Genomic DNA, 24478 nt, shown 5'->3' on the forward strand with positions numbered 1-24478 from the left:
GAAGAGGAGAAGGCTAAGGTACCCAACAACATTTTTGCCTTGGTCTTCACTGGCAACCCTTGTCCCCAAACCTCTTGATTGGATGGACTGCTAAGCTGTGACTGGGGGAGAAAAGTCCATCCCACTGCAAGAGATCAGGTTCAATACCACCTGAGGAACCTGAACACACAGAAATCTATGGGACCTGATGAGATGCATCCGAGAGCCCTGAGGAAATTGGCTGATGTAGTCCCCAAGCCACTATTCCCGATATTTGAAATATCATGGCAGTCAGGTGAAGGTGGTGACTGGAAAAAGGGAAACATTGCACCCCTTTTTAAGAAGGGTAGAAAGGGGGACCCTGGGACTACTGACCTGTCAGCCTCACATCTGTACCTGGGAAGATACTCTTAGAAGCTATGCTAAGGCACATGGACAACAGGAAGGTAATTCAAGATAGCCAGCATGGCTTCACCAAGGGTAAGTCCTGCCTAAACCACCTCTTGGCCTTCCATGATGGAGTGACTACATCAATGGACAAGGGAAGAGCTACTGATGTCGTCTGTCTGGACTTGTGTAACGTCTTTGACATGGTCCCCGACAACATCCTTTTCTCTAAATTGGAGAGATATGGATTTGATGGGTGGATGAGGAATTGGTCGGATGGTCACATCCAGCTGGCAAGGGTCAATGGCTCAATGTCCAAATGGAGATCAGTGACAAGTGGTGTCCCTCAGGGGTCTGTACTGGGACCAGTACTGTTTAGTATCTTTATCAGTGACATAGTGGGATCGAGTGCACCCTCAGCAAGTTTGCAGATAACCCAAAGCTGAGTGGTACATCTGCCACACTGCAGGGACAGAATGTCATCCAGAGGAACTTGAACAAGCTCGAGAAGTGGGCCTGTGTGGGTCTCATGAGATTCAACAAGGCCAAGCCAGGGTCCTGCACCTGGGTCAGGGCAATCCCCAGTACCAGTAGAGCCTGGGGGATGAAGGGATTGAGCACAGCCCCGTGGAGAAGGACTTGGGGGTACTGGTGCATGAAAAGCTGGACATAAGCTAGTACTGTGTGCTCACAGCCTAGAAAGCCAACTGTATCCTGGGCTGCATGAAAAGAAGCATGGCCAGCAGGTCGAGGGAGGTGATTCTGCCCCTCTACTCACCCTGGTGAGACCCCACCCACCTGCATCTAGCTCTGGAGCCTTCAGCACAGGAAAGACATGGACCTGTTGGAGTGGGTCCAGAGAACGGCCACAAAAATCAGAGGGCTGGAGCACCTCTCTGATGAGGACAGGTTGAGAGAGTTGGGGTTGATCAACCTGGAGAAGAGAAAGCCGTGGGGAGACCTTACTGTGGCCTTTCAGTACTTTCCTGGGGCCTACAGGACAGACGGGGACAAACATTTTAGCAGGGCCTGTTGCAACAGGACAAGGGGTAAAGGTTTTAAACTAAAAGAGGGTAGACTTGGAGTAGATATAAGGAAGAAATGTTTTATGATGAGGGTGATGAAACACTGGCGCAGGTTGCCCAGAGAGGTGGTGGATGCCCCACCCCTGGAAACACGCAAGATCAGGTTGGACAGGGCTCTGAGCAACCTGATCTAGTTGAAGATGTCCCTGCTCGTTGCACAGGTGTTGGACTAGATGACATTTAAAGGTCCTTTCCAACCCAAGCTATTCAACGATTCTAATATATACATCATTAGTATCAACAAAGAAACTTTCAGTATAGAAGGATACATATTTTTAAGACACCTAAATGCTATTTCAGTTCAGAAACTTTTGACTGAAGAGACAATCTGTACTTATATTGGTTCCTTTATCAGCAAGACCATGGACCAACCTATTCCATCCATGCAAGACAACATCCATTCCCAAAGTATGAAACAGCGGTTCTGTTAAACCATATTGTCTGAGAATAGGGTAAAGCCACTTGTACTCAGACTTATGAATAAACTGAACATAAGAGAATGAAAAATACGTACAGCTAGTTGATGTAGATTAGTCAGCATTTCATTTTGATCTTTAAAGCCAGTTGTATGAATTTTGCTCACAGCATCCTCTTTCTCGGTAAGCCATGCATCAAAAAGGCACTGAAAGAAAATTGGAGAGGAGAGAATGGAGAAGCTTCAGTCAGGCCTTTTCTAGTGCAATTTTTTGAAGAACATTCCCATTTATAACTGCTAAAACTACTCACCTGCTCTTCTGCAAAGTGCTGCCATTTACGAAGAATATCTTGCAGAAGGATCCATCGGTCTTCTGTCCATCTGCAAATGATTGCCCACCGTTTTCCAAAGTGCTGGAAAAAAACACACAACAGAGGGTTGCATTTTTTTGTCTTTTTTTTTCTTTAAAACAAGACAATCCTATTTTCCCATGGCATTACAAATTTTTGTGAACCCCTTTCATGATTCATTTTTTACAGTCCTAAGCCCTTAAAATATATTGCATATCACACTGAAATGAATCTTATCACCTTCTGAAATAAAACCAAAATGGAGAGAACAGGGAAAGCAACAGAGAAAAAAAGTGAGAATTTAAATACTAATCTATAGACACATTTTTCTATTAAGTCTCTGATACTGTGCTCTCAAAAAAAAACCCCTCAGTTTCCAAACTCTACAATGCGCAAACCGTAACTACTCAAAATGTAATTGTGGTGGCCCAAAGATGTGATCAAAGCAAAAAAGTATCTGTTTTTTAAGTTGCACCATCAGTGTAGTTGATCTAGGTTTTCACCTGTTTTAAAATATTGCAGTGGGGAAGAAAACCCCACCTTATAAACTAACACACCAGAACAAATCCCCCTAAGGTTTCCTAGATATCTGTAGCAAATGTTACAGATGTGTTCTAAAATTACACAAAACACTTCCCTGTTCTCTTTCTCTTATTTTAACTGAAACCAAACATTATTACTTTTTTTAAACTTCCTACTAGCCTTTGTTGAAAAATGCTTACAACAGAGGATGAGACTTAATACTGTTGTGATGGTGCAGCATACTATACAACCTTTATTGCAATGATTTGCAATGATTTAATTACCTATGAGCATCATATGCAAATTATTCGGCTTCTCCTAAATAAAAAAAACGTATAAAATCTGCAAGATATTCTTTACTACTGCATTCTTATTTTTTCATGTCCTTCAAAAGCACATCTTGACAAAAGGAAAAATAATTTCTTAATTTTTTCACATTTATTTATTCACTTGATGATTCCTATGTGTCTCTTCCAACTTGAGATATTCTATGATTCTATATTTTTCATATTTACATATTTTTCAGAGGGATTCTGATTTAGTAGCATCCAAATGGTGGATTTTTAAAACAAAAGGATTAAAATTCTAACTGTATTTTCTATCGGGAATGAAAGGATTTTATTTTGTACAGGCTGGGAAAAGACAGGTAAAATTTCAGGATGCCATTTGAATTTGCAGCTTTACCAATTTTATGTCAAAGTAAAAAGTCAGCAGATAGCATGTTTTTTGTTTAGTGAACACTAAAACCAGAACAAATCTTGCAGACTAAACAGGCACTTGTCATGCCTTTGAGTTATATCTTATTAGAAATTGGCTCAATTTCAAAAAATGAAATCTCTAATCAGCTAGCGTAATAACGCTAATTTTAAAACATGCCAATTCTTAAACAGCTCAAATATGTTACATAGTCATACAGAAAAGTATTCCTTTTCAGTCACTTACTGCATGAATATTGAGCAGGTTTTGAGGACGTTAGTTTGTTTACTTCTTGTAGGCTTCATATTAGGATCATGGTTTTGCTATATATTTGGATTTATATAAGGGGTATTTGGTTTCTTATCTAATTATCACAGAATCATAGAATGGTTTGAGTTTGAAGGGAACCTAAAGATCATTGAGTTCCAACACCTGTGCTATGGGCAGGGACACCTCCCACTATAGCAGGTTGCCCAAAGCCCCATCCAGCCTGGCCTTGAACACCTCCAGGAATGGGGCATCCACAACCTCTCTGGGCAACCTGTTCCAGTGCCTCATCACCCTGACAGTGAAGAATTTCTTCCTGAGATCTAATCTAAGTCTTCAATTTAAAACCATTACCCCTTGTCCTATCACTACACACCCTGATAAAGAGTCCCTCCCCACCTCTCCTGTAGGCCCTCTTCAGGTAATTAGATCTAGACAAAAACCAAGTGATTTTGGAAATCTAAGAATGGGGTTTCTTTTCACATTAAAATCACATTTAGTGTTAGTGTTTGCTTGCCATTAAACATAATGCGAGTAAAGATCACAATTCAAGCAAACACAAAAAAAAAAATCAGGTTTTGAATGTGAATATTTCAGAAGGCTAATTTCAGTAACAACAGAAACAAACACTTGATGGTGAAACACCTCTGCCCTCAACTTAGCAGGAAATAGAGTACAACATATTTTACCCATCCATTTTAGCCATTCATCATTAAATAAAATTGCCAAACTGCATGACACAGTGCAGGAGATTATCCTTCACCAGCTAATCCAAATTTTCTTTTTTTTTTTTTACTTTTTTCCTTTGATAAAAAATAATGTTTTCATAAATAGTATTTATTAAACACTATGTATACTGCAATGCACACTCACTGATGTCTTTTCTGCAAAAAAAATATATTCTGACTAATTTCATTGATTTGAAAAACTACAAACCTTAACATAAAAAATAATGAATTATTTTTAGTTTCATTTGTCCTGAATCTGATTACATTTCTAGTTTAGATCAAGACTGTCTCAACCTCACCACCTCTCAAACCCCGAAGGCAACCTAGCAGATCTGCAATATCAAGCACTCGTTCAGTTTTTTTTTTTATATTCAATTGAGTATTTTTTAACCTTGAATGCTTTGCTTGCTAATTAGTAGTTCAAAAATTACAAGCATATCCTTCCCCATAGCTCAAATGCTTCAAATCTGAACCCTGATCTGAGACTGTCTTTCCTAGCAATTCCCACAATTCAGGATAATTATTATTATATAACATCTCAAAAACACTGTACACGATTCAATGAAGTCGTAAGCAGCAGCCTCTTGCTATTCTTTAACAAAGTCCAAGCTTAAGTACTTAATTTTCCCTATGTGCCCATTCTTCCCACTATCACAGGAGAAAAATATCTTAATGTCTAAAATTCTATATATGCAGATGGTGAGGTGAATCACATTTGGTTGGTTTCATGCCCAATTTACACTGAACTTTATGGATACTAATTATGTAATGCATTTTAAAAGTACAATTGCAGTTTTTACTGAAAGATTAAAAAATCATCCCAGAGTTAAACAGCAAAAGTTTTCGCAGCTTTGGTTTAGATCAAAGACTTTAGAAAAATCTTTTCATGACCAAACATCTCTTCATTGGTAATGCAAGTGTAGATCAGAATGTAACCAATAGTTTGCAGCTGCCTGGAATTTTCAATTCTCATACAAAAAAAAAGCAACAAGATTTTAGACAAGAAAAACATTTTGTTGAAACAGGACCTCTAGAAAAGAATGAATGGACTTCCATGGACTTTACGTTTTTCTGAAGAAAATCTAAAGTGCGCAACACCATCTCCATGTTGCAAAGGGACTTACATAATGAATGTGTACTTATATATATATATATATATTCATGGATGCCAAGGAAAACTTGGAATTGGTGGAAATGTGCACTAATCTGTACAAACAAATAAATAACTACCTATTGCTAATATAATAATTTAATTATTATTAAATAATCAATTAATTACATAGGATGGAAAACACTGTTGAGATAAAATGAAAAATAATATTGAAACAGATTATATATTTTCTTTTTAATCACTGTGAATAATGGTTAAGAACTATAAATATTTCTTTTTCTAAACTCTTTTCAAGGAGAACACTCTACATACTCTTTATTAGAATATGAAGCAAACCAAAATGAATTTGAGGTACACCACCCTATACAATACAGCACTATATTAGATGTTTGAAACAGGAATATCTACAAATCTCGTGTGAGATACAGACTCAGTCCTAGGATCATTAATCTATACTTGCACAGCTCCTTTTCTACCTCTAACTGTACTTCAGCACAGTTCCATATGAACACATACTGTACATAACCACCCATAAATCAAGTGACCACATATACTGAATGTCCTGGTCATTTTCCTTGATCTCTATGACAGCAATAGCAACAGGCATATACATAAGTATATTGTCACATATGTTCTCAGTTATTTAATTTCTCCACATGTGTCAGCATATTGTATTTTATTACTAAAATTTAAGCTATGCTAATCATAGACTAAGCCTCAAACTAATTCCCTATCTTTATGTTTATACTACCTTTTATATACCAGCCTTCTATTATATTGCTTTCTTGTGATGTTTTATAAATAAAGTAGTAAATCTTTTATGCATAGTGTTTTATAAAACTCCTTATACCTGAGTAATTTTTTATTATCTCGTGTTCAAGCAGCAATTTTTCAACAGTTCTCACAAAGAAATCGTTTGCTCTCAACGTCAGCCGTAACACCTTCATAAACTTGCCTTTGTCAGTGTGATATACCTCTAAAAATATTTTTTGTTTGCTCATCTAGAAAACACCAAAAACTCAAGAGTACAAGATCAAATATCTGGCTTGACATTTACTCTAAGAAAAGCAGTGATTTGTATACTACAAATGTTTTGCTACATCAATACAAAATACAATTTTCAGTATATTATGCCAAAGAGCTGCAAAACCTACATCTTTTTTTTTTTTTTTCTCAATAGTTTGACAAGAGATGTTATTTTAATAAGTAAATGACTAAGTAACTGCACTGATAAAAAGGTTGGTACTGTGACCTGCCTTAAGCCTGTTATTTCTCATGAGAGATCATAACAACCATGACACGAATATACACTGATTGGTTGAATAGATTTAAGAGACAGTTTCAAGTCAGAAATACCATGTCAGGACTGACTATTTATAAAGTAGATATGGACTACTAAATTATAACTTTATTTGACTTTATTGACACCTTATCTTCCTTATTTAGTAGTCCACGTTGTAAATAGCCCGTGTGATGCCCAGAAACTCAGGCTGAATTTCACTGAATTTCACTGAAGTTTTAGAGTTGAAAGGGACCATAGAGATCATCTAGTCCAACTCCCCTGCTGAAGCAGGATTGCCTACAGCTTGTCAGAGCATGTTACTCAGGACTGCATCCAGGCGGGTCTTGAAAATGTCCAAAGAAGGGGACTCCACAACCTCCCTGGGCAGCCTGTTCCAGGGCTCTGTCACCTTCACTGTGAAGTAGTTTTTTCTCATATTTGAGTGGAACCTCTTATGTTCCAGCTTATGCCCATTACCCCTCGCGCTCTCACTGGCAACCACTGAAAAGAGTCTGGCTCCCTCCTGCTTCAAATCACCCTTGAGATACTTATAGGCATTGATAAGGTCTCCCTTCAGCCTTCTCTTCTCCAGACTAAAGAGTCCCAGCTCTCTCGGCCTTTCTTCATAAGGGAGACGATCCAATCCTTGAATCATCTTCGTTGCCCTTTGCTGGACTCCTTCCAGTAGCTCCTTGTCCCTCTTGAACTGGGGAGCCCAGAACTGGATGCAGTATTCCAGTTGTGGCCTCACCAGTGCAGAGCAGGGGGGGAGAATGACTTCCCTTGACCTACTAGCCACACTCTTCCCTATGCAGCCCAGGATTCCATTGGCCTTCCTGGCCACAAGAGCACACTGCTTGCTCATTGTAATTTTGCTGTCTGCCAGGACCCCCAGATCTTTCTCTTCAGAACTTGTCTCCAGCAGATCCACTCCTAACCTGTACTGGTGCCTGACATTCTTCTTCCCCAGGTGCAGGACCCTACACTTTTCCCTGTTGAACCTCATGAGGTTCTTCTTTGCCCAGCTCTCCAGCCTGTCCAGGTCTCGCTGGATGGCAGCACAGCCCTCCGGGGTCGTGCTGCACCAAGGGTTTTGTTCCCAACACCTAGGAAAAAAAGTCTCCAGAGAAGCTGACTGAATCCATAGTAAAAAGTAAAATGCCATCCTGCTCCCCTGAAATGCTTCTTTTTATAGCCCTAGCTGGAATTTTCAGAGAAATCTACATGCAAAAGGATTTATTTTTTTTATTGAGACGACTCTGAAAGAATATTCTTTATGACTACAAAAAGCAAAAGATAAAATATTCCTAGTCTGCAAAAAGGTCAAAGTAAGGAAACATCAGAACAGGAGAAAATGAGTAAAATCAACACAACCCTTGGGAACACTGCAGTGAATGTATAAAAAATGAAAAAAATATGCCTGCAACTAATAGAAGAGGTTTTTGGAAAGATGCTTTTCTAATAAAGAAGGCTACCCACTCCTTAAAGCAATGCAAAATAGTGGAAATATGGCTTTGTCTATATGCAAAATTAATTTAAAAAAAAAGGCAGTATTTAGGGCACTCACAGAATTTCTCCCATGTAGCAGTAAGCAGTGTGTGTAGTTCTTTAACATTCCTCTCTTATTTTGGCATATTTTTACAAGAAATACCCATACATCATCTTTAATCAAGGACAGTACTCTGAATAATATGAATATATAATAGACAGTGTAAATTACACTCTCAGCTCCTTTCCCTCAGCAGGGGAAAAGGCCATCAAGAAGCATTTGATACATTTAATGCAGATCTCTTTCCAGCAAGGACCCTGACCCCTAAGCCTGTGGAGAGCTCTAATTTGAGCTAGCTCACAAGAGTCCTTAAGGGACCTATTGTCTGCTGGGTATAATTAGAGAAAAAACTCCCTGCCTTCATAGCTTCTGTATGTTATCCAGCCATTTCTCTGGGCTTAGAAGATAATTGCTCATACTATCCCGAGAAACGAGTCAGACTACTGCAACAGACCTGCTAGTAAAATCCTCAGATTTTGCAGCACTAAATACAGATTTGAGCCTTACTCAGCACCTGCCTTTTTGGTAGGGGTCTGGATTGAGCCCAATGGTGTCTAGGAGTTACAAGTCTAAACAGTCAGTTCTCAGCAGCAGCAGCATAAATAGATAAAGCCTCACAACACATGACACACTGATATGTCAAGTAACCAATGTTATGTAAAAGTAGTTTTAATATTCACGCTCACCTAGGCTAGCTGTAATCACTTAGACTACCCTTTAAGGCAAAAGCTATTTGTAAGAGAAGCACTGTAATTGTGTTTACTTTTATTTTTCCAAGCAATGTTAACTTTTCTATGGATCATTTGTTTCTGGGGTCACTTTTGGCTTCTATGGCATTAACTATCTCTTAAATAGATTTTTATTTTCTTTTTTGCATACGTAATAAATCTTAAGAGCTTCCACAATGTTCATTTGAAGCCAGTATAGATTCTTGTCATCCTGTTGAGAGTTTAAAAATCTGTAATTGACCTTTTTTATGGCTTTTAACATTGTTTTATACAGATGCATGCATAAATATATCCTTTTGATACGTATATATTTGTATCTATGAAAATCCTTTAGGAATCACTATCTCAATCCTTTTCAAAAAGAAAGGCATAACTAAATCACAGCTGCTTGGAAAATGCAGCCTTGACTATTACATAGCAATAACTGTTCCCTTTCTTTCAAATCTAATCCTGACCAGTATGTCACTCAGGCAGCCTTATTAAGCTCTTTTGTCTGACAGTGCATGCTCTTGTTTCATTCTACTTTTAAAAGTCAGACTGGCAAATACATAATCAAGCTTTGAACTTTGCTCCATTGTGCTCCATTGAGCATAGTCAAATGCTCTAATGGTTGTGGCCTGCCAACACATCCTATCTCCCATGTGTATATTCAGTTTGCAAGTGACGTGACAAAAATAAAATAAAATAAAAATCCAAACAATCTTTCTGTACACTCAAAAAAGGAGATGTAACATTTTTCTAGGATAGTCTGTGGGCTGTGGTAGCTCAACTCTCCTGGGCATAAAAGTATGAAATTTTGCACACCTCCCTAACAACCTTAACACCATGGCTTTATGCCTCTATTTTGTTCTTATTAACACCTATAACACTGCTCTATACTTTGTGACTTGCAGAACAATGGTATTATTGAACTTTTCTTTCAGATTCCTCTCTAAGACACTGTGATTCAAGGAGGAGACTGAACAGCAGCTGGACTGTTCCACGCTACCCCATGCTCTGCTCAGAGTGTGCCTGTGCTGCAGGGTACAGTGCCTCAGGAACTACCTTACTGGCATCTTTCAAGGAATACGCTATTTCAATGATAGTTATAATTGGGCATACTGTATACAAATGGTATATTTCCATTGCGTTCCATTTATACTCGTCATTTTTTATGTTTCTTTAATGGGGTAAATTGCAGTAATATCTGAGTTCTGTTTCAGCTTGGATTCCTATATGGGTTCCTTCAGCCACAGAAGTTGCATGGGATACAAATGACACCGTTGCAACCAGCATAATAATAGGGGGATGCAGCTGTATCGCCTGATGTGCTCTTAATTGTTCAGATATCTTTCTGAAGATGCAAAATTAGATTACACGTCCAGTAATGCACCCACCAACCTTTGTTTTTCAAACTATTAAAAACAAATCTCAGTTGTACACCTTCTAATTCATGAAGTGCAGTAAATACCAAATACCTTTAATAATTTTCCCTTTTTTGGTCATATGTTACTATAGGCCTCTTTCTTTGCAAGAACCTACTGCTTGCCAACATAGAATAATATCCTGGTTGAATTTTTTCCCATTCATTTTTGTATTTCATTTCATTTTTCTTCCTCTTACACTGAAGGTAATTTCCTAGTTTAGTTTAGCTTCTAGAACCAGGTGCTTGCAAGGATCTACTTTATTCCACTGAACAGAATACAAGGAGCTGGCAAGAAATTCTGGAAGGCTAACACTGTTTTCAGAAGGTACACACAGTTCTGACACTTATGATTAATTTAAAAGGAAGTAATAATTGACAGATCGGTAAAGGATGATTGTTACCATGGCTGGGTTCTGCTCCCTGAGTGACTAAGAAGGTGCCCTAAAGAAAGCTGAGATTTATTTTTGAAGAGGCAGTGCTCAGCATGTTAGCCAAGCATGTGCTACCTACTCTTAATTCCAGACTATTTATGGATTTACTGGTATTGGTACCCAAATTAGGTAGATTCAAGATAGCACACAGATACCTGTCTGCATCTACAGCTATACCTTCCACCTGAATGTATTGATAGCTTCTCTAGAGAAACCTTGGGCTTTAATGATTCAAAAACCAGAAACTTTTTTATTTTCTTGGGCAATGAAACAAAATGAAAGTACTTTCTTCTTTCTGAAAGAAGAATAGAAAGAATCTTGGTTTAAATGAAAGTTCCTTCTCCTTAACTACAACAGAGAATCATGTTACTTCTGTCAGGACTAATGAAATACAGTTAAGAAATGGAAGATAAACACTTGTCCTTGGATAGATAAAAGAGGTTGATACTGAAGGAATCTCAAATCAGAAAGAAAGTTGCTCTCAGGTATTTGTTTTTTCTCCAAAATACATGCATTTATCCATCTATGCAAAATTTATGTCCTACAGAAATATTTAAGATCATCCTCAGAAATACCTCCAGAGATACATCCAATACTACTAGTAGTTCTTCAACCTTATTAATACTTAGTGCCACTTATAGCTTTTTCTCCAACAGACAGAAGATAAGTCATTACCTGAAGCTGCTCTTCCAGTGCAGCCGTAGCTCTGTCTCCACTGTTTTCATCCACCACCACTACCATATGGGTTAGAGAATTCACCTTGACTTGTTCCTGTTCCAAATCTTCTTGAAATGCCTATAATTAAACCATACATGTTAGAAAATGTGTCTAAAGTTAAGAAAATGCTGTATTTGGAGTCCTACTGACTGATTAACTTGCATAACTAGCCAGGTATGAGAACTTTATAATCCTATTCCTGTCAATACTAAGTAATTTAAACTTATTTTGTTACCTTAGCATATATATGCTAACATATATTGGGCAGATTTCCATTCCTTTCACAAAAATATCTTACCATTACTCACTCAAAAGCTCTAACTCTTGATACAATATTCCAGACTGAAAATTTGGCTTGAGAAAGCATTTGTTGAGTTGATGTAGTTGACTTATAGATATCAGTATAGCATGTATACATACCAATAGCCTGCAAATTTAAAATAGCCACTGGATTAGAATTTGTATTTCATATTAACATATTAAAATAATAAACTACTAAAAATATTAAAATAGTGAACTGCTAAAAGTGAAGAAGCTTCTCTCAAATTTGCACAAATTGATATTTGAATAATGCCTAACCTTGCCTAATTTCTACTGCTCTCCACATGTCTCTGACTCTCCCACAATTTCCCAGGCTTCATGTAATAAGTGTAATCAAACATTCCCTCCCTCCTCACAGTGAACAGAGAAGTGTTATGGGAAGTCTAGACATGTTCACTCTTCAGATAATGGTTTGCAGCATATTCACTGTACACTTAACCTACACCATAAAAAATAAAAAATCTGAGGTACTGTAACACCTTAGTAACACTAAAAAATAAAAAATCTGAGGTACTGTAACACCTTAGTAACACTCCCTTGGTGGCTTTCAGTGTCTCCTCTTACCTTTTCTTTTTTTTTTTTTCCTTCTCACTTAACAAAAGCAAAACCAGCCCAGCTCCTGTCAAACACTAGGTAACTAAGCAGACACACCTATTTGCTCCTTCTTTTGCTGAGATGCAGCAAGAGAACAGGTGACAAAGATGGAAAGAGGAGGAGCTAAAGGACGTTGGCACTGAAACTTCTAAGCCGCAGAGAAGTCAACAGTCAGTTTTCTTTTCCTAATTTTTGTTACCCATCTCCAGCTTTATATTAGTGTATTAACAACTAAATGTACATTTTTAATTCCCAATAGTTAACCACTGATGTACACAAAAAGCAGTGTTGTACACTGCTTTCTGTGCTGTTTCTTAAATAAAAATTGAAAGAACCTCTCATTTCACTCCCCTGAAAAAAAAGCAAGACATCCATGACCAAGTCCTGCCTGACACATTTTTTTAGGTGTCTATAACTAGCTTCAAACCAATAGAAGAACATGGGAAACAAGTCCTGGATTGTCAGCCGAGTGTGTTTTAGTGATTAGTACATACATAGTATGACAGTCACAGTCTGAAAAATAACATGACTAACCATGTATGCCTTGTCACAACAGAAACCTTACTGTATTACAAACTATATTGAATTTAACTAGATCAATTTTTCTGTTTCCTTTTCAAGTAGAGTAATTCATTTAGGTATAAAGAACAAGCCCTTGCTGAAGATCAGGTGATGCATTTTAAACCTGTTTGGTAAAATATCTTACTTTTATTTGAAAATTAAAAAATAAAATATAATGTGGCTATAGACAATAAGAAAGGAATTCACAGACTACTTCATTTTTAAGACAGAAATTCCTTACCCTAACACATTTCAGAGTTTTAATTCCTTCATGGACATAGCCTTTGAGCCATTTATAAGACTCCTCGTTTTTCTGACTTTCATGCCTGTGATTACCATTTGCTTCAGAGAGCTAAACTATTATGCAATTTTCAAGGACTGTGAAGTACACTAAATTGTTAGAGACATCTCTGAAATTCAGACTTCTCAACGTTTTATGACCCTGCACTTGATCAAGGAAGAGGAGGCAGAGCACTCATGGATCAGACCGTATAATACAGCTTGCTTCCCACAGGTTGAATCCCCTCTTTCAGCCATACAACAATAAATACATTGCACTGTAAGCCTACAGCCAGGGAGAAGGTGACTTATTTCCTGATTAGCGAGTATCTGGAAGATGGCAGAACAAAACCGGAGTTAGCAATGCTCTGCAACTGCAGGAGTGGAGAGCATTTTGGAAGTGGGAGTCACTCACACAGTGTGAAAGACTTGAGAAGTCAGGGAACTGATGAAACTAGAAAGTTGAGTCATTCTCTGATCCCCAGACAGATTCAATTTGCCTGAGCTAAAGGGCTGCTCATTATAATCCAGGTGTCTATTTTTACCATGAAATCCACTGGCGACAATCATTTGTATACAGGAGATTGTTGAAAAAGCAATTTACTGAGGGCAGTCTCAAGACTAGAGCACACTGTTCAAATCATTTAATCTGGTTTCTAACAAGTTCTCCTGATCTTATAGAGATAGTAAATATTCAGGGACTTAAAAGGTAAAATGGATATAAATGTTGATGCATGGGGATAGCAACAGAAACTCATAAAAATCCACAGTTCCTTTAATTCCTATCTATCAGATAACAATCTACTGAATTATTATTTTTTTTTCTTACAGGACCCAGCAGAGAAACTGAAGTGTTAGTCACAAGAAATCAAGACCAATATTTTCAGACATCATTGAGAAAAATGTAGAATAAAAGAAATCAGATGTATGGAAGTTACAAGTCAAAGGGGGATAAATAACATGAAACAAGAGTGAAAAGGACTTGCTAATGAACAGATAAAAAGAGAAGGTCTAAATGATAAAGGCAAAGAGGAGAGGGAGACAGGATGACAACAAACCAAACCTATCACCTTTGCTAAAGTCTGTTTAATTTGAAATAATCTTTCCCTTTAATATCTTGTAACTTCTGGTCCTTCCAATCAATTTCTACAACATTGTTCCTGAGATGTCCAGAGTCATGTGAGACTAAGAAAAATTATGGGGGGGTGTTGGTTTTTGCTTTTTTGTTTGCTTATTTAATAATGAAGTGATAACTGTGCTATTAAAACTCAATTGTTTTAACTCTTGTCATAAAAGGGAGCTTTACTGCATACCATATAAAATAAAATTATCTTAAACTTTCACACAATACGTGAAAGGAAAACATTTTGTTCTCTGACTTATGAATAAGACAAAAGTATGCATGAATAGAATTTTAATTGAAATTAACATAAAAACATTTTATTTACACCTTATTAACTAAATTTTCTCATGCACAAAAAATAGATTTTAAAAGTAATATACATAAATACATACTGTTGACTAATTCATAACACCAAAACTTAAGAACTAATACGTGGGAGAGGTATATGTCTGCATGTCTTCACTCAGAATATTCAAATAAAAGCTAAATACCCATTTTTCTCAAGACTAGAAAGAAACAGCATGAAGAGATTGCATAAATAAAAGTATTACATTTTATGCTAGTATTCAAATACAAAATGCACAGAAACAGGAATAAAGTTATTCAAGTTGTAGTAATCATATATTCAAAATCTTCCATGTTTCATTCTCTAATTACCATTTTGTAATTACCTGCTTTCGTTTTTAAAAAAGAAAATTTAATGTCAGAATACATGCTTAGCTAGCAAACCCACATACCCATGCATTGTCTCCTCACAAGGCAAGCACAGATAACACAAATAGCAGCAGTAGGTGTAGAATTTGTATTCTTTTTCAGTAGCACTCCTTAATCAGAACGCAGAAAAATCATCTTTAACACAGAAGTGGATTATGCAGTCTTTTTCAGCTTTAGACCTCTTTTTTAAAAGACTGTAAAAGCTGGTTTCAGTTTGAGTTGGGTTTTTATTGGGATGATATGCCCTCTAGAAGCTGGACTAGCACTGACACAGGCCATTGGGCATCACATGTTAAAATCTCTCAAATTACTATGGAACTTAACTGCTTTGAACCACTCCTGTAGAAACATTAACAGGTTATCACAGTAAATCTCCACGACCTTACAAATCATCTGTTCTCTGTACTTTTTTGTGTCTCCCTATTATCATCACCTTGTGTAATGGATACATATATAAGTATATTTTAAAATCTAAATTAATATGAAATCAGACAATTTAATCTAGTAAATGAAACAAAGCTATTACACAAATTACATAGTCTCTCTTTTTTTAATTCCTAATTCTTCCAATTAAAGAATTACCCTCATGGAAAGTGAATAAAAATTTGGCCAAATCCTCTCTTACACTCCATTTATCAGTTTGCTATTTTTCATGAATTAAATACATTACTAGAAAGTATTTTCTACAGTTAGAAACTAGATTCTAATTTTTAGTGCTGTACACTTCCATGTTCAGAGCCCCAGGAGTCTTAACAAGATTATGCAGCCTAATTATGACTACTGCATCATTGCTACTACAGCATGTAAAAAAAAAAGCAACATGAAAAGAAGAAAATACAGGTATTAAAAAAATCTAATATATTCTTATTCTACTGTGTAATGAAAGGATGTTACAGTTGCCTTACATACCTGTATGTTGTTTATATTTAAAAAGGAAGTAATTTATTTTTTATATCAGGATATAAATCAGAGTTGTGATAAAAGAACTCTACAAAAGCTTGTTAATTGTACAAAACGATATTAACCCAAGATTCCATAGTCCTTTGCTATGTGCTAATGGCAGGAGTAGAGCTTTTGAAATGTTAAAAACTCAAATTGTTTTTTATGCCTTTGGAAGCATACCATATCATACCTTATGCTCCTCTACTTGACGCTTTAAGTCCTCTAGATCTGGACCTAAAGGCTCCGAATCAATTTTCTTTGTCCTTTCCTCTGTTTTTGTCAGCCAGTCAGCTAACTGGGCTAGCTGCTGATTCTGCAGATCCATTAGGACTTTATGTAAACTGTAAAACAAAGAAATAATAATTTCAATTTATACATGAAAGACAATAACAGGCAGAAATATCTGCCCTGTATATTCTTAACTGATTTTCATGAAGGTACATCTCAAGCCATAAAAAAAAAAAAAAAAAAAAAATACACTTTCACACAGTTAACTGAAAATTTGTTGAAACAGTTTTGAACTAGGCAAACCGTTTTGAAGCTTTTTTTTTATAGCCTAAGTAATTTTGTAATATACTGTCTGCTAAAGCTTTGACCTCCAGTTGCGTTTCTATTAGAGCTGTTTGGAAATTCAAAATTTCTACTATCTGGTTTCTTAAAGCTCATATTGTCTCCTACAATTACTCTCAAAACTGCTCAGACAGCTGTACTTAACAGGCTCCCTCAAATTTAGGGAAAAGATTATTATATTTTCAGTTATTCAGTGGAGAATACTCCGGAGAATTAAACAGGAAATACTTCAGTTTTTCCTAAACAAAGTATTTTGATAGCTCCAAAATGATCTGTCCAGAAATCCATTACAAATCCTTCACTTACACTTGCCACCTTCAGAAATTCTCTGAACTTTACAAAACAAAATCTTCATTTTACCAAAAGTATTTTTACAATAATGTGTAAACTACTGCTGAGCAATGGAATTACAACTAGTTATTTGCATTGCCCATCTTTCACATATTACATACAATTTTAAACTTAGATTTCACAGACCAAAGTCACTGTCCTCAGTCACACTGAACTGGCTGAAACCACTGCATGTTGCAGTGTTACATATATTTCAAGCACAACTCTTGCAGCAAAAAGTTAACTACTTTCAGAACTCAACTTGGAGATTCAAAAACCTGAGCTGAACTTTCAGACTGGAGAAAACTGCCGTGTAAGACTTGTTTCTCAATTGGCTTCTTGAAACATGGCCCAAATCAGAAAGCTATTGTAAATTTTGTCTCTCTTTGACCAACAGCACCTAGAATTGTCCAACTTCACAATGATATTTCCCCTGAACAAGGGTATTTTAAATGAACATTTTCTCATAAGTTCACTTTCTCATTTTCAGAACTGCAGACTGGCAGAAGAGTGATATGAGCACACTGGTCCAGAGAAGTGCAAGAGGTCTGGTAAGTAACCAGGTAAGCAACTTAAGAAATGCTCGCACAAATCCAAACATGCAGCTTTCTGTCAAAATTTCAAGGTATGCTCAAAAGAAAGTACTTCTGAGTTTTTCCAAAGAATTTTTGATTTTCCCATGACAGTTTGAACAAACCCAGAAGTGTATAATTTTGAAAATCCGTGTCTAAATATGTCCAAAGTAAACATAATTCTGTATTTTCTCAGACACAACTAATAGTTTTTCAACTAATCGCCACAAAAGACTGCATTGAGAATGTAGATAATTAGGTTTTTGTACACATTTAAATTCTGTACTACTAGGATTTAACATCTGTCATGTCATGCAGATGTAATATGTGAAATCCCATATCTTATTTGTAGCCTGTTCATATTTTAAGTTGTAGGTCTGAAATTTCAGCACTTCTATTGTTGGTTGTTATTTATTTTATTTCCTAACTTTATTGAAAAATTATTTTCTTCCAGTTTTGAATCTTCTCCAAATGAGCACTTAGTCTCTGATAAAATATTTATATAATTATTATTTTTTATTAATATAGTTAAAAATAAGTACTGTATACACAGTATTAACTCATATTGTAAAAAAAAACCTATTACATTTCCAGTGCTATTTGATGCTTTCTTTGTATGTATCTCAGCAGACTCATATTCCATTCTTAGATACTATTCCTCAGTTTATAAGCAATCCTAGGGATCACCTATAAATGTAGGAATACAAAATACTCTGAATCCTGTATATGTACTAACTGTCACATTTTACACTCAAGAGCAGAGCTGACATTTAGAAGCACCTAGGCAGGCTCGAGGGACAGGCCAAGAGGAACCTTATGACATTCAGCAATGACAAATGCAAAGTCACGCACCCAGGAGGAAGAACCCCTGGAATGATACAGGCTGGGGACTGACTGATGGAATTCCAACACTAAATCTAACTGAACCTCCATCACCCTGCTATTGTCTTTTGGTCCCTGAAATGGTCTTTGCTTTAAAAAGACCAGGACAAATAACAAATTTAGTATTAATAAATCTTTGTTAAATAGGGATCCATTTTTCTTATCAAACAGAAGTTTAACTAGATAACAAAAACACATAGACTTTAAATACCTGAAAAGTAACAGGCAACAGAAATGAATGCGATATTTTCAAGCAAGGGGGCAAGAGGAATTATTAAAATAAATTTTAAGATGTGGGCATTTTAATCATAAAAACATAGCTGTTACAAAAAGAAGCTGTTTGTACTTTTTGTTCCTTGGGGCAGCCAACAACACTAATATTTTTTCTCAGGATTATCACTTGCATCTGGATAGATGAAAAAAAAACAAAATTGGCTGAGCACTTCTGAAACAAATAATCAAGTGGTATTAGTAACCACAGGAAGACAATCCAAAACAGAATTTGTTCAAACAGTAGGAGTAATGGAGACAAAACGTGATCAGGAGCCCGGGAAGCAAAGGAAGAGTGTAAGTGGTGATCAAAAGAATCCTGAGGAGTACAGGAAATGAAGTGTACCTTCGAGTGCAGAGCAGCAGATACAGAAAAGGGGAGAAGCTGCAGGCAAACACCAAGATGGGCTAACTTTATGAAAATAAAGACTTGCAAAGACAAATTTAAAAAAAAATTAAAAGTTTGTTCCGAAATAAAGTTTTAGTTATACCTGTTTCTTGAATGGTAGACCTCACTGGTCTCAGATGGCACTCAGACAGTATCAGGTGTTACATGTGGAAGTCTGTGAAGCTATGCTACATTCTAGAATCAGTAATAATTTTTTAAAGACTCCAGCTTCCAGTTCTTGGAAGGAAAGGACCAAAGAAAACAAATAGCTGAAACAACTATAAGCAGGATCTGAAACTTCAACAAAACTTGAGACACTGAAAACAAATGGTTCCAAGAAATGGGAAGGGCTCCATTAATCCAGACCTCTAAAGAGCAGATATCAAAAAGTAATGTTTTTATGTGTTATGTCTCCCAAGACTTTTTTTCCTAAGAACAGAGTATAATGGATCTTCATGATGTACTATGATTTCAGGGGTTTTTTTACTGCAAATCATGTTTTAATTATTGATCAAAATGACTAGACAATAAACGTAGTTTCTTTTCCATTCTAATCTCTCTCTTTCTTTACAGATAGAGTACAGGAAGCTGATACCCTGGTTTATTATAAGATAATCTCCTGAGAACCATGGGCATCTCAAACCTAACTCAGTCTTTTTTCATCTTGAAGTGTGTATTACATTGCCACACTTGATGTTCTAAATCAAGGTATTTTAAATATTAAATACAACACTTAATCCTAGAGATCATTTTTTAGCAATATATGAAATAAAACATAAAATCATATAATTGCCTAGGTTGGAAGGGACCTTTCAGATCATCAAGTCGAACCATCACCTTAGTACTGACAATAGCATAGAAAACCTAAAATAAAGAGAATTTAAAAAAAACAAGATATGAAGAAATAAATACTTATTATATATAATATTGATATTATGCTGAAGCAAGGAGCATAAACTTGAAAATGAAATAGAGAATAATTTAATCAGAGTTGATTCTTAAGCAAAAGAATGTTTCTTGTTTCTTACCATTTTCCAGGTACTTTCTGGTTTTCAAATTACTTCTATAAACATCTGATACAGTACTTATCTGTATACCTCAGGAGATTATAATAATCTTTGATTACGGTATGACCCTTATAAGTTTCAAATGCAAAATATTTTTCCATTGAATTGAATGTGTTTTAATAGTTGTGGAATTCTCCATAAAGTGGTAAATTGCATTGAGTTTTCCTCTCCAGTGGTTCATTTATCACTCTGAGATGCTTTTGTATAGAGAATCGCATTTGGGGACGGGCAGGAGGAAGAAACGAAAAAACAGGCTGCTTTTCTTCAGCATGCCACTATATCGCTTGCTAGAAGAGTGAAATACTTTCAATACATAGTGAATACATGGGAAATCCAATTTGACTTGCTTTTACACACGGCATTGCTGTGTTCCAAACTTCCTCTGGTATTCTGACTTCCTAAATCACTTTTCATAAGACTCTTTCACTTTTATAGTATCCTCTATCAGGATATCTTTCTCCTCCCTTTGTTGATTGCTTACTTTTGTTTCCCCTGTGCTATAAAGCATGCTATCTCTTTTTACACTTCCTATTACCATTACAACAGAAGATAAGACAGCCTTGCTGTTCTCCTCTTCATAAAACCACTTCTGTTTGGATAAACACGCCACTGTTGCCTTAAACACTAGATTACAGCAATCTGCTCAGAAGATTACGCTTTAAACCGAAGTAGAAGGCAGATACTGAGATTTTAAATTGTGTATAACAACCCAGAAACACATTACATTGTGATGTGAAAGCTGTTCATAACCCTCCAGTTGGTGCTTGAAACACAGGAGTTTGACCCAATAGGTCAAAATTAGCCATGTCTAAGTAGATCACTCCTGAGAAATTCTCTCCTGCCCTAATGCAAATTTCATTGAATTTATCACAGATTTTTTGTATAAAAAGTTAAACAGTAGCACAACATCCTCTGTTAAGCCCTTATCACTTTCTGTGTTCCAATGATTTCATATTACCCAAATAAGTATTGAATTACCTGAATATGTATTCACTATGGATTGGCAGTATTTCACTCTTCCAGCAAGCAATACATTAGCATGCTGAAGAAAAACAGCCTGCTTTTTTCATTTCTTCCTCTTGCCCTTCCTCAAATAGGATTCGCTATAGTAGCTTCAGAAGATGCTAGACATTCAATTCCCCAAGCAATGACCTATAGCTGCACCTGGGAGATAAGTTTAACAAATGGTGTTAAAAGACATTTCAGTAGACATGGTACCACTCATAGAGGTTAGGTTGCTCCTTGAATTTGTTGATTTAAATGAAAATAAATATGGCAAATAAAAACTGCCTACAGTAAACTATCATAGAATTTTCTCTCCAAGAAAATAATAAAGCTGGAGGAAGTAAGGTTGAAACATCTGAAAGCCATCAACAATTTTACAGACTGCCAAAGAAAGACAGAATAAAGAAAATAATCTCAATACTCAGTAGTAAGCCAAAAAGAAAACAGATGTTTGGAATTATTAAGTACATATTGAAAAAAAAAAAAAAAGAAAAAAAAAATCAACGTTATGCAGTTGTTCAAAATCATGGTTTGCCCTTCCATATTGTGGGCAATTCTGGTTCCCTCAACTCCAGAAAGATAAGGTAGAACTGGGAAAAGCTCAAAGAAGAGCAAGATGAATAACCAAATACATATATTTCTGAACAGAGCAAGGAAAGATATACACTGCTGACCCTCACTTGTAACTAGCATAATCACTTAAGCTACCGGGGTCAAACAAAGAAAAAGAAGTCATTCCTCAAAATAGTAGCATTCATACTAGGTAAAAGGCCTGTAGAATTCACTGCCAAAGGATGGGCAATAATGGGCCCAAGGGGATACTGAATAAACAGATGGAAGATAAAAAATATAAAATCAATAGTAGGTCACCAAATATGCAAAACAGTTTCTATCTCAGAAAGTCAACTCATCTGAAAACAACGTGAGGTTGGGAAAGTTCTGTGGAGATCTTTGTTAACATGAGACATGCAGTATTAGTCCACAGCAATGATCCATACAGTCCAATATTTGGTTCTCCGGACCAGTGGGCCCAGGGAGCCTAATATTTGATCTCCACCAATGCCAAAAGGTGATGAGAAGATGCTGCTTCAAGAGATCATGTATCTCCCCTAAAGCTTATCTTTCCTTGTTCTGTTGTAGTCAGGATACTGGGCTAAACCACTGGCCTGACTACTAGAGGTATTTATTAAAATCACAGTTGCAAAAGGAGTCATTCTCCAGCTGCACCTGAAAGGACAGAAGTTTTTCTCACTTAACACATGTTCATTGGGATTTTCTGAGAGAAAAATTAAGATCTCTTTACAGAAAGATGAGCAGGCATTCAAAATTCCTCATGACAAAGTAAGACTCAGGCACATGAGTTGGAAACAGAGTTATTATAGCAGACAGGGATTAAAAGTACCCACATAAAATGAAAAAAGTGAGGCTGATTAAAAAAAATTTTCTTATGGTAAGGAAGGCAATTCACACAAAAAACCACATTCAATCACTTTTCTGGTTTAATCACTCCGTAACATACACAAAAAACAATTACTCCACTGTGGCACAAACAGAAGCTCTTACCTTCTTAAACTAGATAGCACTATGTAAACCAAAATTTCAAAATAAGACATAGAAATCTTAAAAATGCTTCAAAGAGTAATATGACTAATTAATAGATTATTTGTCTACTTTTAATTGTACTTCTACTTTAAGCTTTAGGTCTTACCCTTTATTAAATAATGAAGTTGCCCCGAGATAAAAACATGACAATATTTCCTGGAAAGCGAAGCTCCCACTGGCTATTTTTATGGGATCAAGATTTACAGGTCTTAAAGACTTACTTCACTTTTTGTTTTGTATATTAAAGTTTCTTTCTTTTCTAGCTAAATATTGTGTTGACAGTTGTTAAAACAATCAGGAAAAAAGTGAGGCAAGTTATACAAATTTTGGTTAAAATGTTATTGGTGTCCAAATTGTTGATAGCTGCTGATTTGTGCAGCTTCCAGTCTCAAAACAACATGCAAGATTAAAATCACTACACATCAAATTTCAGGTTAAAAAAAGATCTGAGATGGAATTTAGTTCACAGGGAAGTGAAAGAAAATCCCAACTGTCAGTCAAGTCCACAATTGTTTCAGACAAACTCCATATATATTATTTTACCTGACGTTACTTACTTGCTTTGTTTTTCCATACTTGCTACCCTGAGACTTTCCCATCGAGAATTCAGTAGATTCATTTGTTCTTGGATTTCATTCTCTTCATCATCTGAAAGTTTTCCAATTGTTAGAAGTTGACTTCCAACTTGCAAAACATTGCCAACACGTCCTTGGTGAGCTGTTAATTCCATCATAAAACCCTGACAACAAAAATAAAATGCAGCTTTAAGTTTGATTCATTGGGTGGAAAGAGCCACCACTTTCCAATCCTAGTTTTCAGTTTTGCTTTTTATTTTTTTAACCACTCCACAAACCTTGCAACAAAAACCAGAAATAAACACTTTTACTTTATGCATAGGGCACAGTCTCCAATATTGCCTTTGAATTCCCCAAAATTAAAGAAAAAAAGGTATAAAATAAACTAGAAATATATTTAGTATTAGAAATTAGAAAATTGTTTAGTATTTTATACGGATTACAAACAGATAAATGCCTACTGAAAGATTAGTATAAACATATACCTCATGGGTGTGAAATTGTTCTTTAACAACTTCTACATCATTGGATATATCCCCTTGTGCTTGTAATGAATCTTCAGCAGAGAGAAGCCATGTGAGTACTTCTTCTAAAGCAGTTTGGTAGTTTTCAAGATCCATTTCAGTCCCCATCCGCAAGGTGCTAATTTTCTTTTCTTCAACAGTTTCTACAAACTGATCAAAACAAAAATGTTTAAGTAATGCAAACAGTGTCTGCTCAGAGAATGCTACAAAGGAATAAATAGAATACCATTGTCTTGTATAAAAAAATCAGCTTTTCATAAAAAAAAATAATAATAATATTACTAATAATAATCAGATGGCTACTGTGTGGAAGTACTTATTAGTAAAAATCCAGCTAATTGAAAAAGACCAGATAAGATTGAGGGAAATAAAAAATCTCAGATAAAATTAGGTATCTTACATTAGAATTCAAAATTCCTAGCAACAACTCTGAATAGTGACAATATTTAAATTATACCTGCAGAGTGATGTTATAATTGTTTTTCAATACAACATCTGATTTTTCAT

At 36.0% G+C, this 24478-nt stretch overlaps 1 protein-coding gene across 7 annotated transcripts in view; it reads right to left on the bottom strand.

Moving 5' to 3' along the window:
• DMD (dystrophin) overlaps positions 1-24478 on the bottom strand; it is a 1195780-nt gene that overhangs the window by 789613 nt on the left and 381689 nt on the right. For all 7 annotated transcript variants that reach the window (XM_014954058.1, XM_014954055.1, XM_014954053.1 and 4 more), the window contains 6 exons: positions 23933-24121; positions 23430-23611; positions 16377-16527; positions 11611-11730; positions 2178-2279; positions 1966-2073 (listed from right to left, as the gene is read on the bottom strand). In XM_014954058.1, the coding sequence (XP_014809544.1) occupies positions 1966-2073; positions 2178-2279; positions 11611-11730; positions 16377-16527; positions 23430-23611; positions 23933-24121 (852 nt within the window). The remainder of the gene's footprint in view (positions 1-1965; positions 2074-2177; positions 2280-11610; positions 11731-16376; positions 16528-23429; positions 23612-23932; positions 24122-24478) is intronic.

The sequence above is a fragment of the Calidris pugnax genome, unplaced genomic scaffold, assembly GCF_001431845.1.
Source record: "Calidris pugnax isolate Ruff unplaced genomic scaffold, ASM143184v1 scaffold246, whole genome shotgun sequence".
In the NCBI taxonomy this organism is placed as follows: Eukaryota; Metazoa; Chordata; class Aves; order Charadriiformes; family Scolopacidae; genus Calidris; species Calidris pugnax.